Source organism: Haliotis rufescens, unplaced genomic scaffold (assembly GCF_023055435.1).
Source record: "Haliotis rufescens isolate VD_foot unplaced genomic scaffold, xgHalRufe1.0.p SCAF_17, whole genome shotgun sequence".
NCBI classification, from domain to species: domain Eukaryota; kingdom Metazoa; phylum Mollusca; class Gastropoda; order Lepetellida; family Haliotidae; genus Haliotis; species Haliotis rufescens.
Genome location: NW_025963857.1, coordinates 23,382,828 through 23,397,081, shown reverse-complemented (window position 1 = coordinate 23,397,081; position 14,254 = coordinate 23,382,828). Strand labels below are relative to the sequence as shown.

At 38.7% G+C, this 14,254-nt stretch overlaps 2 protein-coding genes across 4 annotated transcripts; both read left to right on the top strand.

Annotated features, from left to right (window-relative positions):
• The first annotated feature begins 3,680 nt into the window (after nt 1-3,680).
• LOC125381178 (acanthoscurrin-1-like) lies at nt 3,681-4,470 on the top strand. Of its 2 annotated transcripts, XM_048397728.1 has the most exons (3): nt 3,694-3,963; nt 4,003-4,152; nt 4,407-4,470. In XM_048397728.1, the coding sequence occupies exons 1-3, from the start codon at nt 3,798-3,800 to the stop codon at nt 4,421-4,423; spliced, it is 333 nt and encodes a 110-aa protein (XP_048253685.1). In that variant the 5' UTR covers nt 3,694-3,797; the 3' UTR covers nt 4,424-4,470. The 2 variants fall into 2 exon arrangements, with proteins under 2 accessions (XP_048253684.1, XP_048253685.1); XM_048397727.1 differs by having other exon boundaries at nt 3,681-4,152.
• Nucleotides 4,471-8,131: 3,661 nt separating this feature from the next.
• Nucleotides 8,132-13,373, top strand: LOC124125729 (acanthoscurrin-1-like). Of its 2 annotated transcripts, XM_048397747.1 has the most exons (3): nt 8,132-8,485; nt 12,948-13,055; nt 13,310-13,373. In XM_048397747.1, the coding sequence occupies exons 1-3, from the start codon at nt 8,260-8,262 to the stop codon at nt 13,324-13,326; spliced, it is 351 nt and encodes a 116-aa protein (XP_048253704.1). In that variant the 5' UTR covers nt 8,132-8,259; the 3' UTR covers nt 13,327-13,373. The 2 variants fall into 2 exon arrangements, with proteins under 2 accessions (XP_048253704.1, XP_048253703.1); XM_048397746.1 differs by lacking the exon at nt 8,132-8,485 and having other exon boundaries at nt 12,409-13,055.
• Nucleotides 13,374-14,254: the final 881 nt, after the last annotated feature.

Sequence of the window (14,254 nt, the reverse complement as noted above, 5' to 3'; positions counted from 1 at the left end):
AACCAATGGAATTGGTTCAATAAAATCTTGTCATATTTATTTACGCCTTGAAATTCGTTTGAAAATCTTAATCTGAATTGAATGTTCACAATGGAAGAGTGATCAATGTTTCTTCATATTGTAAACTCTGGACATAGTACGTGTTGTCGACCAATATCCAAGCACACTTCAATGATATTGCGTTTTACTGCTAGCTAAGATATCAACTACTGAAAAGTGCTATTAAGTTCCTGAGGAAACCGGACATGATGATAAGAGGAGGGATTTTATGCTTGATATATCTCCCACCAAATGTCACTTACCCGAGTTCATGTTTCACGGGAATGTATCATTTGGGCTGCCAGGAAAGGGTTTGATGGCCATTTGAAGTACCATAATATCTGGAATTGGCTGTCTGTATTTCAATTTGCATTTTAAAAACATGCAGCGAAACAAATAAGCAGGTGTGTCAATTTTTGTCAAAGCAGTCATTGACGGTATCAAGGGGTAGACAGTGTGCACTGTATTGAAATGCAAATGTGTGCGCTGTCCTTGAAAATGAGCGAAAGTTGTATTCAGAATACAATCTACATGTTGTTATGGCGCTTTGTATAAATAATATCTGAGCTGCTGCAATAAAACAAACCCGAAAGCCATAGTGATGTAGAGCATCAAAACAAATGTTGCAAGATTCTTACTGCTTTGGTTAGAAGGGAATGCAAACAGTTGGAATTTCCATGACAATAACATATCTTTACAGTTTATCAATTACACAAACAAAACGATTGAATTCAAAAGTAACTATTAAATACGCTTGTCCGGGTATAGCTTATCAAACTACGAATTATTTGTAATTTCCATCAAACATGTACTTCTTGATTTGATGATGCAATTTAACATTTTGCATACTGCTTATGTAATTAATAGGAGAAGTATCTATATAGATATTTAGTTGTGTGTTTACTAACCACCTTCCCTGTAGGCGCTATTTGTAAAATACATATTGATTAAATCAGAGCGCGAATTTGAAGATTCCGAACTGGATTGGTAGGATTGAAGATTACAATGAACAAACAAATAGCTAATATATCCCTATTGTTTGATCACAAAGCAGAAGTGACAATCATTTATCAATACAAAGGAGATTGCATTTGGTAACTGTAGAGAGTGAAATTCAGCGGAATAAATGGTCCAACTTTAAAGCGTGTCATAAGTCTTTATAACAACAACCAGACTGTAAAAACAAGTCGTTTGATCATGTCTATCTTTGAAAACACCTCTGTGTTATACTTTAAGAGCATTTTCTTCTGAAAACACACGTCTTTACTTTTAGATGTACGGTTTTTCTGGGCAACCCTTATATAGTTACACATTGTCAAACTGATTTGCGCGTGTTTTATTCTTGGTAAGAGTTTTGGTCTAAACACGCCTTAAAAGAACACAATCATCACTATCACTACTGCTTCATCATGTCGACGTCAAGGGCATACGTAAAGGGTAGAGACGATTTATATACTTTCTTCTAATGTTTACGACCTAAGACTCAGCCGAAGATTAAAACACGTTAAAGTGAGTTATTTGCAACAGTGATTAAGGATATATGCAAAAGTATGAATGGCTGAGACATTGTCAAAAGACAACATTCTCCCAATTTGGCACACGATGGAACGGACGGAGGAGCTCATGAAACATCCAACAAATATGAACTATTCACTAACACCTGGTGACATCACTGATATTCAGTATACATTTTAGCACAATCTTGCCTTTTACACCCAATGAAATCTGTTTCAACAGATAATCGAGCCTGAATATTCTCTGGCGTTGACGATTTATGTAGTTAAAGGGTCATCATTGAATGATTATTATATCTTCAATATTCAGGCGTTATCTATAAAAATTGAGATATCAAATTTAGTGATGCTCGTATTATCACAAATTCCTTGATAATGAAGTGTACAATTATCAAGATGATATGTTGAAGATAAGAGAGTTCTCTCAAGAAACGCAGTTGCAAATAAACGCCACAAAACCCTTAAGTTTTCAGAATCATTCGAAAGCTCTGCTCGAAGCAGAGGCCATTGTACGATTCCGACTATAATGATCACAAGCATGTGCGTATGAATGACTATCAGATAGTGGATTCCGGGGTAGAATAGGTCTTCAGCAACCCATGCTTGCCGTAAAAGGTGACTATGCTTGTCGTAAAAGGCGACTAACGGGATCGGGTGGTCAGGCTCGCTGACTTGGTTGATGCATGTCATCGATCCCAATTGGGTGGATCGATGCTAATGATTTTAATCACTGGATTGTCTGGTCCAGACTCGATTATTTACAGACCGCCGTCATATAGCAGTAATATATTGCTGAGTGCAGCGTTAAACAACCAACCAACCAACTAACCAACCAGATAGTGATGATACCTGGCGGTTGCCAAAAAGTAAGCGTATCCTGCCCCATCGGTTCTACCGTCACAAACACATACAAAGACAAGTCAACAAAGACGAGAAAACAAGCTGTTGTTCATATGTCAATCATGTTTTCAGCTTTCGGCTTTTAACAGATACTACACACATATAAAGGTGTTGTGAGTATTCATAGTGACAGTCCCTTTGTGAGAAGAAACCAATATATGTCCCTTTCAGTTAGGAAATAAAGCTGTTATAGTTTATAGTTATTGTGCAGTAAGATAAATAAAATTCGGGGAGAATAATGTAGTATCTGGGGACTTCTGCAGTATATTCAGCAGAAGCTATTTTCTTGTGAGCAGGCTGCTGTATTACACGGAAACGGTTAGCATAGTTGACCTCGTGTGGTACAGTGCTACTGCTGTACTGTGGCGAGGCTGTACTGGTGTGTTGCGTCAGTTTTCTGGTCTCATGTTATGTCGTATCACACAGATGCATTATAATGTCTGATGTATGTTGCTCCCACATCATATATTTACTGGATACACACTTTTCAGACCATTATCGAATATTTACTTAATATAGGTTAAAGTGAGTGAGTGAGTATGGTTTTACGCCGCTTTGAGCAATATTCCAGCAATATCACGGCGGGGGACACCAGCAATGGGCTACACACATTGTACCCATGTCGGAAATCGAACCCGTGTCTTCGGCGTAACGAGCGAACGCTTTAACCACTAGGCTACCCGACCGCCCCTAAATAATATAGGTTAAACATTGAGTATCGAGGACTGTTTGAAATGCAGTTCGACGATGCCAGAGAGAGTGTGTCTGTTTGCCACCTTTATATACGTTGTCTTGTACTTCCTTAATCGATGTTCATGAATACCAGCTCGCATGTGTACCCGTAGGGTGATAACCTCGGGCCCTTTGATGCGAAAAGAATGCTTACTTTACACCATTAAGCTGAGGTGCGTTACTTACCTGGAAGTGGCCAGCCCAAGGTAAATCAATCACGTATAATTCACAAATGGTATATATAAAGGACGGGGGAAACTGTTCCATCATCTCTTATCTTCACCTGCCGTTGAGACACAGATACGAGTAAAGACCAAACTGCAAGTACTAATTTAAATTTTGCTTGTGATATATATGTATACTTTTAATTTTTGATTCATCTGCTGCGCATCAGGCTGTTTTCAATCTTTATGTTGAGCCAATTCATAAAAGTCCGAATATGTAACATAAGACGTTCTTGTACATTGAGAAATATATGAATGCGGGTGAAAGCAAAACTGATAACATAATTCACAATGAGTGGTGTGAACTGAATTTACCAGATGAGTAACGATAACATGCTATTTTACCTTTCTTGACAATGATTTTCCCGTTACTCAATAGATACTCAAAATGATGAAGATAGTCGCCGCTCTTGTTGCCTGCCTGGCTGTTACCGCCTTTGCCGAGCCTACCGGTCTGTATGGTGGAATTGGCGGGTTGAAAGGAGGACTGGGCGGAATTGGCTACGGAATGGGTGGATTGTACGGAGGCCTTGGAGGTCTTGGAGGCCTTGGAGGTCTTGGAGGCTATGGAGGTCTATACGGAGGCATGGGAGGTCTATACGGAGGCATGGGAGGTCTATACGGAGGCATGGGAGGTCTATACGGAGGCAAATACGGATACGGCATGGGAGGTCTGTACGGAGGACTCGGGGGCTATGGTGGTCTCTACGGAATGGGAGGATACGGAATTGGATTGGGAAAAGGTATTTCACAAAATATGATATCATTTGTTTATCGTATCCGTAAATGTACCTCCAGTCTCGTTTGCAAAATTGCATAATTTACCTATGTGGTATTACTATTTTCCGCGACAAAGCTGATGACATTTACAAAACATCTTTAAAACTATTCTCTGCTTTCTCTAATATTTGGTATAGTTTATCATGCAGCTAGTTTCAAGACTTCGTTGTGACTTATCCATACATCCCAACTTTATTCTACTATTTTTTTGTTTCAGGTATCGGCTATTATTGAGTTATTATCACCTGCAGTGTGATGCTGGCTATTTATGTATTTTCTCAAACCAATGGAATTGGTTCAATAAAATCTTGTCATATTTATTTACGCCTTGAAATTTGTTTGAAAATCTTAATCTGAATTGAATGTTCACAATGGAAGAGTGATCAATGTTTTTTCATATTGTAAACTCTGGACATAGTACGTGTTGTCGACCAATATCCAAGCACACTTCAATGATATTGCGTTTTACTGCTTGGTAAGATATCAACTACTGAAAAGTGCTATTAAGTTCCTGAGGAAACCGGACATGATGATAAGAGGAGGGATTTTATGCTTGATATATCTCCCACCAAATGTCACTTACCCGAGTTCATGTTTCACGGGAATGTATCATTTGGGCTGCCAGGAAAGGGTTTGATGGCCATTTGAAGTACCATAATATCTGGAATTGGCTGTCTGTATTTCAATTTGCATTTTAAAAACATGCAGCGAAACAAATAAGCAGGCGTGTCAATTTTTGTCAAAGCAGTCATTGACGGTATCAAGGGGTAGACAGTGTGCACTGTATTGAAATGCAAATGTGTGCGCTGTCCTTGAAAATGAGCGAAAGTTGTATTCAGAATACAATCTACATGTTGTTATGGCGCTTTGTATAAATAATATCTGAGCTGCTGCAATAAAACAAACCCGAAAGCCATAGTGATGTAGAGCATCAAAACAAATGTTGCAAGATTCTTACTGCTTTGGTTAGAAGGGAATGCAAACAGTTGGAATTTCCATGACAATAACATATCTTTACAGTTTATCAATTACACAAACAAAACGATTGAATTCAAAAATATCTATTAAATACGCTTGTCCGGGTATAGCTTATCAAACTACGAATTATTTGTAATTTCCATCAAACATGTACTTCTTGATTTGATGATGCAATTTAACATTTTGCATACTGCTTATGTAATTAATAGGAGAAGTATCTATATAGATATTTAGTTGTGTGTTTACTAACCACCTTCCCTGTAGGCGCTATTTGTAAAATACATATTGATTAAATCAGAGCGCGAATTTGAAGATTCCGAACTGGATTGGTAGGATTGAAGATTACAATGAACAAACAAATAGCTAATATATCCCTATTGTTTGATTACAAAGCAGAAGTGACAATCATTTATCAATACAAAGGAGATTGCATTTGGTAACTGTAGAGAGTGAAATTCAGCGGAATAAATGGTCCAACTTTAAAGCGTGTCATAAGTCTTTATAACAACAACCAGACTGTAAAAACAAGTCGTTTGATCATGTCTATCTTTGAAAACACCTTTGTGTTATACTTTAAGAGCATTTTCTTCTGAAAACACACGTCTTTACTTTTAGATGTACGGTTTTTCTGGGCAACCCTTATATAGTTACACATTGTCAAACTGATTTGCGCGTGTTTTATTCTTGGTAAGAGTTTTGGTCTAAACACGCCTTAAAAGAACACAATCATCACTATCACTACTGCTTCATCATGTCGACGTCAAGGGCATACGTAAAGGGTAGAGACGATTTCTTTACTTTCTTCTAATGTTTACGACCTAAGACTCAGCCGAAGATTAAAACACGTTAACGTGAGTTATTTGCAACAGTGATTAAGTATATATGCAAAAGTATGAATGGCTGAGACATTGTCAAAAGACAACATTCTCCCAATTTGGCACACGATGGAACGGACGGAGGAGCTCATGAAACATCCAACAAATATGAACTATTCACTAACACCTGGTGACATCACTGATATTCAGTATACATTTTAGCACAATCCTGCCTTTTACACCCAATGAAATCTGTTTCAACAGATAATCGAGCCTGAATATTCTCTGGCGTTGACGATTTATGTAGTTAAAGGGTCATCATTGAATGATTATTGTATCAATATTCAGGCGTTATCTATAAAAGTTGAGATATCAAATTTAGTGATGCTCGTATTATCACAAATTCCTTGATAATGAAGTGTACAATTATCAAGATGATATGTTGAAGATAAGAGAGTTCTCTCAAGAAACGCAGTTGCAAATAAACGCCACAAAACCCTTTTCAGAATCATTCGAAAGCTCTGCTCGAAGCAGAGGCCATTGTACGATTCCGACTATAATGATCACAAGCATGTGCGTATGAATGACTATCAGATAGTGGATTCCGGGGTAGAATAGGTCTTCAGCAACCCATGCTAGGCGTAAAAGGTGACTATGCTTGTCGTAAAAGGCGACTAACGGGATCGGGTGGTCAGGCTCGCTGACTTGGTTGATGCATGCCATCGATCCCAATTGGGTGGATCGATGCTAATGATTTTAATCAATGGATTGTCTGGTCCAGACTCGATTATTTACAGACCGCCGTCATATAGCAGTAATATATTGCTGAGTGCAGCGTTAAACAACCAACCAACCAACTAACCAACCAGATAGTGATGATACCTGGCGGTTGCCAAAAAGTAAGCGTATCCTGCCCCATCGGTTCTACCGTCACAAACACATACAAAGACAAGTCAACAAAGACAAGAAAACAAGCTGTTGTTCATATGTCAATCAAGTTTTCAGCTTTCGGCTTTTAACAGATACTACACACATATAAAGGTGTTGTGAGTATTCATAGTGACAGTCCCTTTGTGAGAAGAAACCAATATATGTCCCTTTCAGTTAGGAAATAAAACTGTTGTAGTTTATAGTTATTGTGCAGTAAGATAAATAAAATTCGGGGCGAATAATGTAGTATCTGGGGACTTCTGCAGTATATTCAGCAGAAGCTATTTTCTTGTGAGCAGGCTGCTGTATTACACGGAAACGGTTAGCATAGTTGACCTCGTGTGGTACAGTGCTACTGCTGTACTGTGGCGAGGCTGTACTGGTGTGTTGCGTCAGTTTTCTGGTCTCATGTTATGTCGTATCACACAGATGCATTATAATGTCTGATGTATGTTGCTCCCACATCATATATTTACTGGATACACACTTTTCAGACCATTATCGAATATTTACTTAATATAGGTTAAAGTGAGTGAGTGAGTATGGTTTTACGCCGCTTTGAGCAATATTCCAGCAATATCACGGCGGGGGACACCAGCAATGGGCTACACACATTGTACCCATGTCGGAAATCGAACCCGTGTCTTCGGCGTAACGAGCGAACGCTTTAACCACTAGGCTACCCGACCGCCCCTAAATAATATAGGTTAAACATTGAGTATCGAGGACTGTTTGAAATGCAGTTAGACGATGCCAGAGAGAGTGTGTCTGTTTGCCACCTTTATATACGTTGTCTTGTACTTCCTTAATCGATGTTCATGAATACCAGCTCGCATGTGTACCCGTAGGGTGATAACCTCGGGCCCTTTGATGCGAAAAGAATGCTTACTTTACACCATTAAGCTGAGGTGCGTTACTTACCTGGAAGTGGCCAGCCCAAGGTAAATCAATCACGTATAATTCACAAATGGTATATATAAAGGACGGGGGAAACTGTTCCATCATCTCTTATCTTCACCTGCCGTTGAGACACAGATACGAGTAAAGACCAAACTGCAAGTACTAATTTAAATTTTGCTTGTGATATATATGTATACTTTTAATTTTTGATTCATCTGCTGCGCATCAGGCTGTTTTCAATCTTTATGTTGAGCCAATTCATAAAAGTCCGAATATGTAACATAAGACGTTCTTGTACATTGAGAAATATATGAATGCGGGTGAAAGCAAAACTGATAACATAATTCACAATGAGTGGTGTGAACTGAATTTACCAGATGAGTAACGATAACATGCTATTTTACCTTTCTTGACAATGATTTTCCCGTTACTCAATAGATACTCAAAATGATGAAGATAGTCGCCGCTCTTGTTGCCTGCCTGGCTGTTACCGCCTTTGCCGAGCCTACCGGTCTGTATGGTGGAATTGGCGGGTTGAAAGGAGGACTGGGCGGAATTGGCTACGGAATGGGTGGATTGTACGGAGGCCTTGGAGGTCTTGGAGGCCTTGGAGGTCTTGGAGGCTATGGAGGTCTATACGGAGGCATGGGAGGTCTATACGGAGGCATGGGAGGTCTATACGGAGGCATGGGAGGTCTATACGGAGGCAAATACGGATACGGCATGGGAGGTCTGTACGGAGGACTCGGGGGCTATGGTGGTCTCTACGGAATGGGAGGGTACGGAATTGGATTGGGAAAAGGTATTTCACAAAATATGATATCATTTGTTTATCGTATCCGTAAATGTACCTCCAGTCTCGTTTGCAAAATTGCATAATTTACCTATGTGGTATTACTATTTTCCGCGACAAAGCTGATGACATTTACAAAACATCTTTAAAACTATTCTCTGCTTTCTCTAATATTTGGTATAGTTTATCATGCAGCTAGTTTCAAGACTTCGTTGTGACTTATCCATACATCCCAACTTTATTCTACTATTTTTTTGTTTCAGGTATCGGCTATTATTGAGTTATTATCACCTGCAGTGTGATGCTGGCTATTTATGTATTTTCTCAAACCAATGGAATTGGTTCAATAAAATCTTGTCATATTTATTTACGCCTTGAAATTTGTTTGAAAATCTTAATCTGAATTGAATGTTCACAATGGAAGAGTGATCAATGTTTTTTCATATTGTAAACTCTGGACATAGTACGTGTTGTCGACCAATATCCAAGCACACTTCAATGATATTGCGTTTTACTGCTAGGTAAGATATCAACTACTGAAAAGTGCTATTAAGTTCCTGAGGAAACCGGACATGATGATAAGAGGAGGGATTTTATGCTTGATATATCTCCCACCAAATGTCACTTACCCGAGTTCATGTTTCACGGGAATGTATCATTTGGGCTGCCAGGAAAGGGTTTGATGGCCATTTGAAGTACCATAATATCTGGAATTGGCTGTCTGTATTTCAATTTGCATTTTAAAAACATGCAGCGAAACAAATAAGCAGGCGTGTCAATTTTTGTCAAAGCAGTCATTGACGGTATCAAGGGGTAGACAGTGTGCACTGTATTGAAATGCAAATGTGTGCGCTGTCCTTGAAAATGAGCGAAAGTTGTATTCAGAATACAATCTACATGTTGTTATGGCGCTTTGTATAAATAATATCTGAGCTGCTGCAATAAAACAAACCCGAAAGCCATAGTGATACAGAGCATCAAAACAAATGTTGCAAGATTCTTACTGCTTTGGTTAGAAGGGAATGCAAACAGTTGGAATTTCCATGACAATAACATATCTTTACAGTTTATCAATTACACAAACAAAACGATTGAATTCAAAAATATCTATTAAATACGCTTGTCCGGGTATAGCTTATCAAACTACGAATTATTTGTAATTTCCATCAAACATGTACTTCTTGATTTGATGATGCAATTTAACATTTTGCATACTGCTTATGTAATTAATAGGAGAAGTATCTATATAGATATTTAGTTGTGTGTTTACTAACCACCTTCCCTGTAGGCGCTATTTGTAAAATACATATTGATTAAATCAGAGCGCGAATTTGAAGATTCCGAACTGGATTGGTAGGATTGAAGATTACAATGAACAAACAAATAGCTAATATATCCCTATTGTTTGATTACAAAGCAGAAGTGACAATCATTTATCAATACAAAGGAGATTGCATTTGGTAACTGTAGAGAGTGAAATTCAGCGGAATAAATGGTCCAACTTTAAAGCGTGTCATAAGTCTTTATAACAACAACCAGACTGTAAAAACAAGTCGTTTGATCATGTCTATCTTTGAAAACACCTTTGTGTTATACTTTAAGAGCATTTTCTTCTGAAAACACACGTCTTTACTTTTAGATGTACGTTTTTTCTGGGCAACCCTTATATAGTTACACATTGTCAAACTGATTTGCGCGTGTTTTATTCTTGGTAAGAGTTTTGGTCTAAACACGCCTTAAAAGAACACAATCATCACTATCACTACTGCTTCATCATGTCGACGTCAAGGGCATACGTAAAGGGTAGAGACGATTTATATACTTTCTTCTAATGTTTACGACCTAAGACTCAGCCGAAGATTAAAACACGTTAACGTGAGTTATTTGCAACAGTGATTAAGTATATATGCAAAAGTATGAATGGCTGAGACATTGTCAAAAGACAACATTCTCCCAATTTGGCACACGATGGAACGGACGGAGGAGCTCATGAAACATCCAACAAATATGAACTATTCACTAACACCTGGTGACATCACTGATATTCAGTATACATTTTAGCACAATCCTGCCTTTTACACCCAATGAAATCTGTTTCAACAGATAATCGAGCCTGAATATTCTCTGGCGTTGACGATTTATGTAGTTAAAGGGTCATCATTGAATGATTATTATATCAATATTCAGGCGTTATCTATAAAAATTGAGATATCAAATTTAGTGATGCTCGTATTATCACAAATTCCTTGATAATGAAGTGTACAATTATCAAGATGATATGTTGAAGATAAGAGAGTTCTCTCAAGAAACGCAGTTGCAAATAAACGCCACAAAACCCTTTTCAGAATCATTCGAAAGCTCTGCTCGAAGCAGAGGCCATTGTACGATTCCGACTATAATGATCACAAGCATGTGCGTATGAATGACTATCAGATAGTGGATTCCGGGGTAGAATAGGTCTTCAGCAACCCATGCTTGCCGTAAAAGGTGACTATGCTTGTCGTAAAAGGCGACTAACGGGATCGGGTGGTCAGGCTCGCTGACTTGGTTGATGCATGTCATCGATCCCAATTGGGTGGATCGATGCTAATGATTTTAATCACTGGATTGTCTGGTCCAGACTCGATTATTTACAGACCGCCGTCATATAGCAGTAATATATTGCTGAGTGCAGCGTTAAACAACCAACCAACCAACTAACCAACCAGATAGTGATGATACCTGGCGGTTGCCAAAAAGTAAGCGTATCCTGCCCCATCGGTTCTACCGTCACAAACACATACAAAGACAAGTCAACAAAGACAAGAAAACAAGCTGTTGTTCATATGTCAATCATGTTTTCAGCTTTCGGCTTTTAACATATACTACACACATATAAAGGTGTTGTGAGTATTCATAGTGACAGTCCCTTTGTGAGAAGAAACCAATATATGTCCCTTTCAGTTAGGAAATAAAGCTGTTGTAGTTTATAGTTATTGTGCAGTAAGATAAATAAAATTCGGGGAGAATAATGTAGTATCTGGGGACTTCTGCAGTATATTCAGCAGAAGCTATTTTCTTGTGAGCAGGCTGCTGTATTACACGGAAACGGTTAGCATAGTTGACCTCGTGTGGTACAGTGCTACTGCTGTACTGTGGCGAGGCTGTACTGGTGTGTTGCGTCAGTTTTCTGGTCTCATGTTATGTCGTATCACACAGATGCATTATAATGTCTGATGTATGTTGCTCCCACATCATATATTTACTGGATACACACTTTTCAGACCATTATCGAATATTTACTTAATATAGGTTAAAGTGAGTGAGTGAGTATGGTTTTACGCCGCTTTGAGCAATATTCCAGCAATATCACGGCGGGGGACACCAGCAATGGGCTACACACATTGTACCCATGTCGGAAATCGAACCCGTGTCTTCGGCGTAACGAGCGAACGCTTTAACCACTAGGCTACCCGACCGCCCCTAAATAATATAGGTTAAACATTGAGTATCGAGGACTGTTTGAAATGCAGTTCGACGATGCCAGAGAGAGTGTGTCTGTTTGCCACCTTTATATACGTTGTCTTGTACTTCCTTAATCGATGTTCATGAATACCAGCTCGCATGTGTACCCGTAGGGTGATAACCTCGGGCCCTTTGATGCGAAAAGAATGCTTACTTTACACCATTAAGCTGAGGTGCGTTACTTACCTGGAAGTGGCCAGCCCAAGGTAAATCAATCACGTATAATTCACAAATGGTATATATAAAGGACGGGGGAAACTGTTCCATCATCTCTTATCTTCACCTGCCGTTGAGACACAGATACGAGTAAAGACCAAACTGCAAGTACTAATTTAAATTTTGCTTGTGATATATATGTATACTTTTAATTTTTGATTCATCTGCTGCGCATCAGGCTGTTTTCAATCTTTATGTTGAGCCAATTCATAAAAGTCCGAATATGTAACATAAGACGTTCTTGTAAATTGAGAAATATATGAATGCGGGTGAAAGCAAAACTGATAACATAATTCACAATGAGTGGTGTGAACTGAATTTACCAGATGAGTAACGATAACATGCTATTTTACCTTTCTTGACAATGATTTTCCCGTTACTCAATAGATACTCAAAATGATGAAGATAGTCGCCGCTCTTGTTGCCTGCCTGGCTGTTACCGCCTTTGCCGAGCCTACCGGTCTGTATGGTGGAATTGGCGGGTTGAAAGGAGGACTGGGCGGAATTGGCTACGGAATGGGTGGATTGTACGGAGGCCTTGGAGGTCTTGGAGGCCTTGGAGGTCTTGGAGGCTATGGAGGTCTATACGGAGGCATGGGAGGTCTATACGGAGGCATGGGAGGTCTATACGGAGGCAAATACGGATACGGCATGGGAGGTCTGTACGGAGGACTCGGGGGCTATGGTGGTCTCTACGGAATGGGAGGATACGGAATTGGATTGGGAAAAGGTATTTCACAAAATATGATATCATTTGTTTATCGTATCCGTAAATGTACCTCCAGTCTCGTTTGCAAAATTGCATAATTTACCTATGTGGTATTACTATTTTCCGCGACAAAGCTGATGACATTTACAAAACATCTTTAAAACTATTCTCTGCTTTCTCTAATATTTGGTATAGTTTATCATGCAGCTAGTTTCAAGACTTCGTTGTGACTTATCCATACATCCCAACTTTATTCTACTATTTTTTTGTTTCAGGTATCGGCTATTATTGAGTTATTATCACCTGCAGTGTGATGCTGGCTATTTATGTATTTTCTCAAACCAATGGAATTGGTTCAATAAAATCTTGTCATATTTATTCACGCCTTGAAATTTGTTTGAAAATCTTAATCTGAATTGAATGTTCACAATGGAAGAGTGATCTATGTTTCTCCATATTGTAAACTCTGGACATAGTACGTGTTGTCGACCAATATCCAAGCACACTTCAATGATATTGCGTTTTACTGCTAGCTAAGATATCAACTACTGAAATGTGCTATTAAGTTCCTGAGGAAACCGGACATGATGATAAGAGGAGGGATTTTATGCTTGATATATCTCCCACCAAATGTCACTTACCCGAGTTCATGTTTCACGGGAATGTATCATTTGGGCTGCCAGGAAAGGGTTTGATGGCCATTTGAAGTACCATAATATCTGGAATTGGCTGTCTGTATTTCAATTTGCATTTTAAAAACATGCAGCGAAACAAATAAGCAGGCGTGTCAATTTTTGTCAAAGCAGTCATTGACGGTATCAAGGGGTAGACAGTGTGCACTGTATTGAAATGCAAATGTGTGCGCTGTCCTTGAAAATGAGCGAAAGTTGTATTCAGAATACAATCTACATGTTGTTATGGCGCTTTGTATAAATAATATCTGAGCTGCTGCAATAAAACAAACCCGAAAGCCATAGTGATGTAGAGCATCAAAACAAATGTTGCAAGATTCTTACTGCTTTGGTTAGAAGGGAATGCATACAGTTGGAATTTCCATGACAATAACATATCTTTACAGTTTATCAATTACACAAACAAAACGATTGAATTCAAAAGTAACTATTAAATACGCTTGTCCGGGTATAGCTTATCAAACTACGAATTATTTGTAATTTCCATCAAACATGTACTTCTTGATTTGATGATGCAATTTAACATTT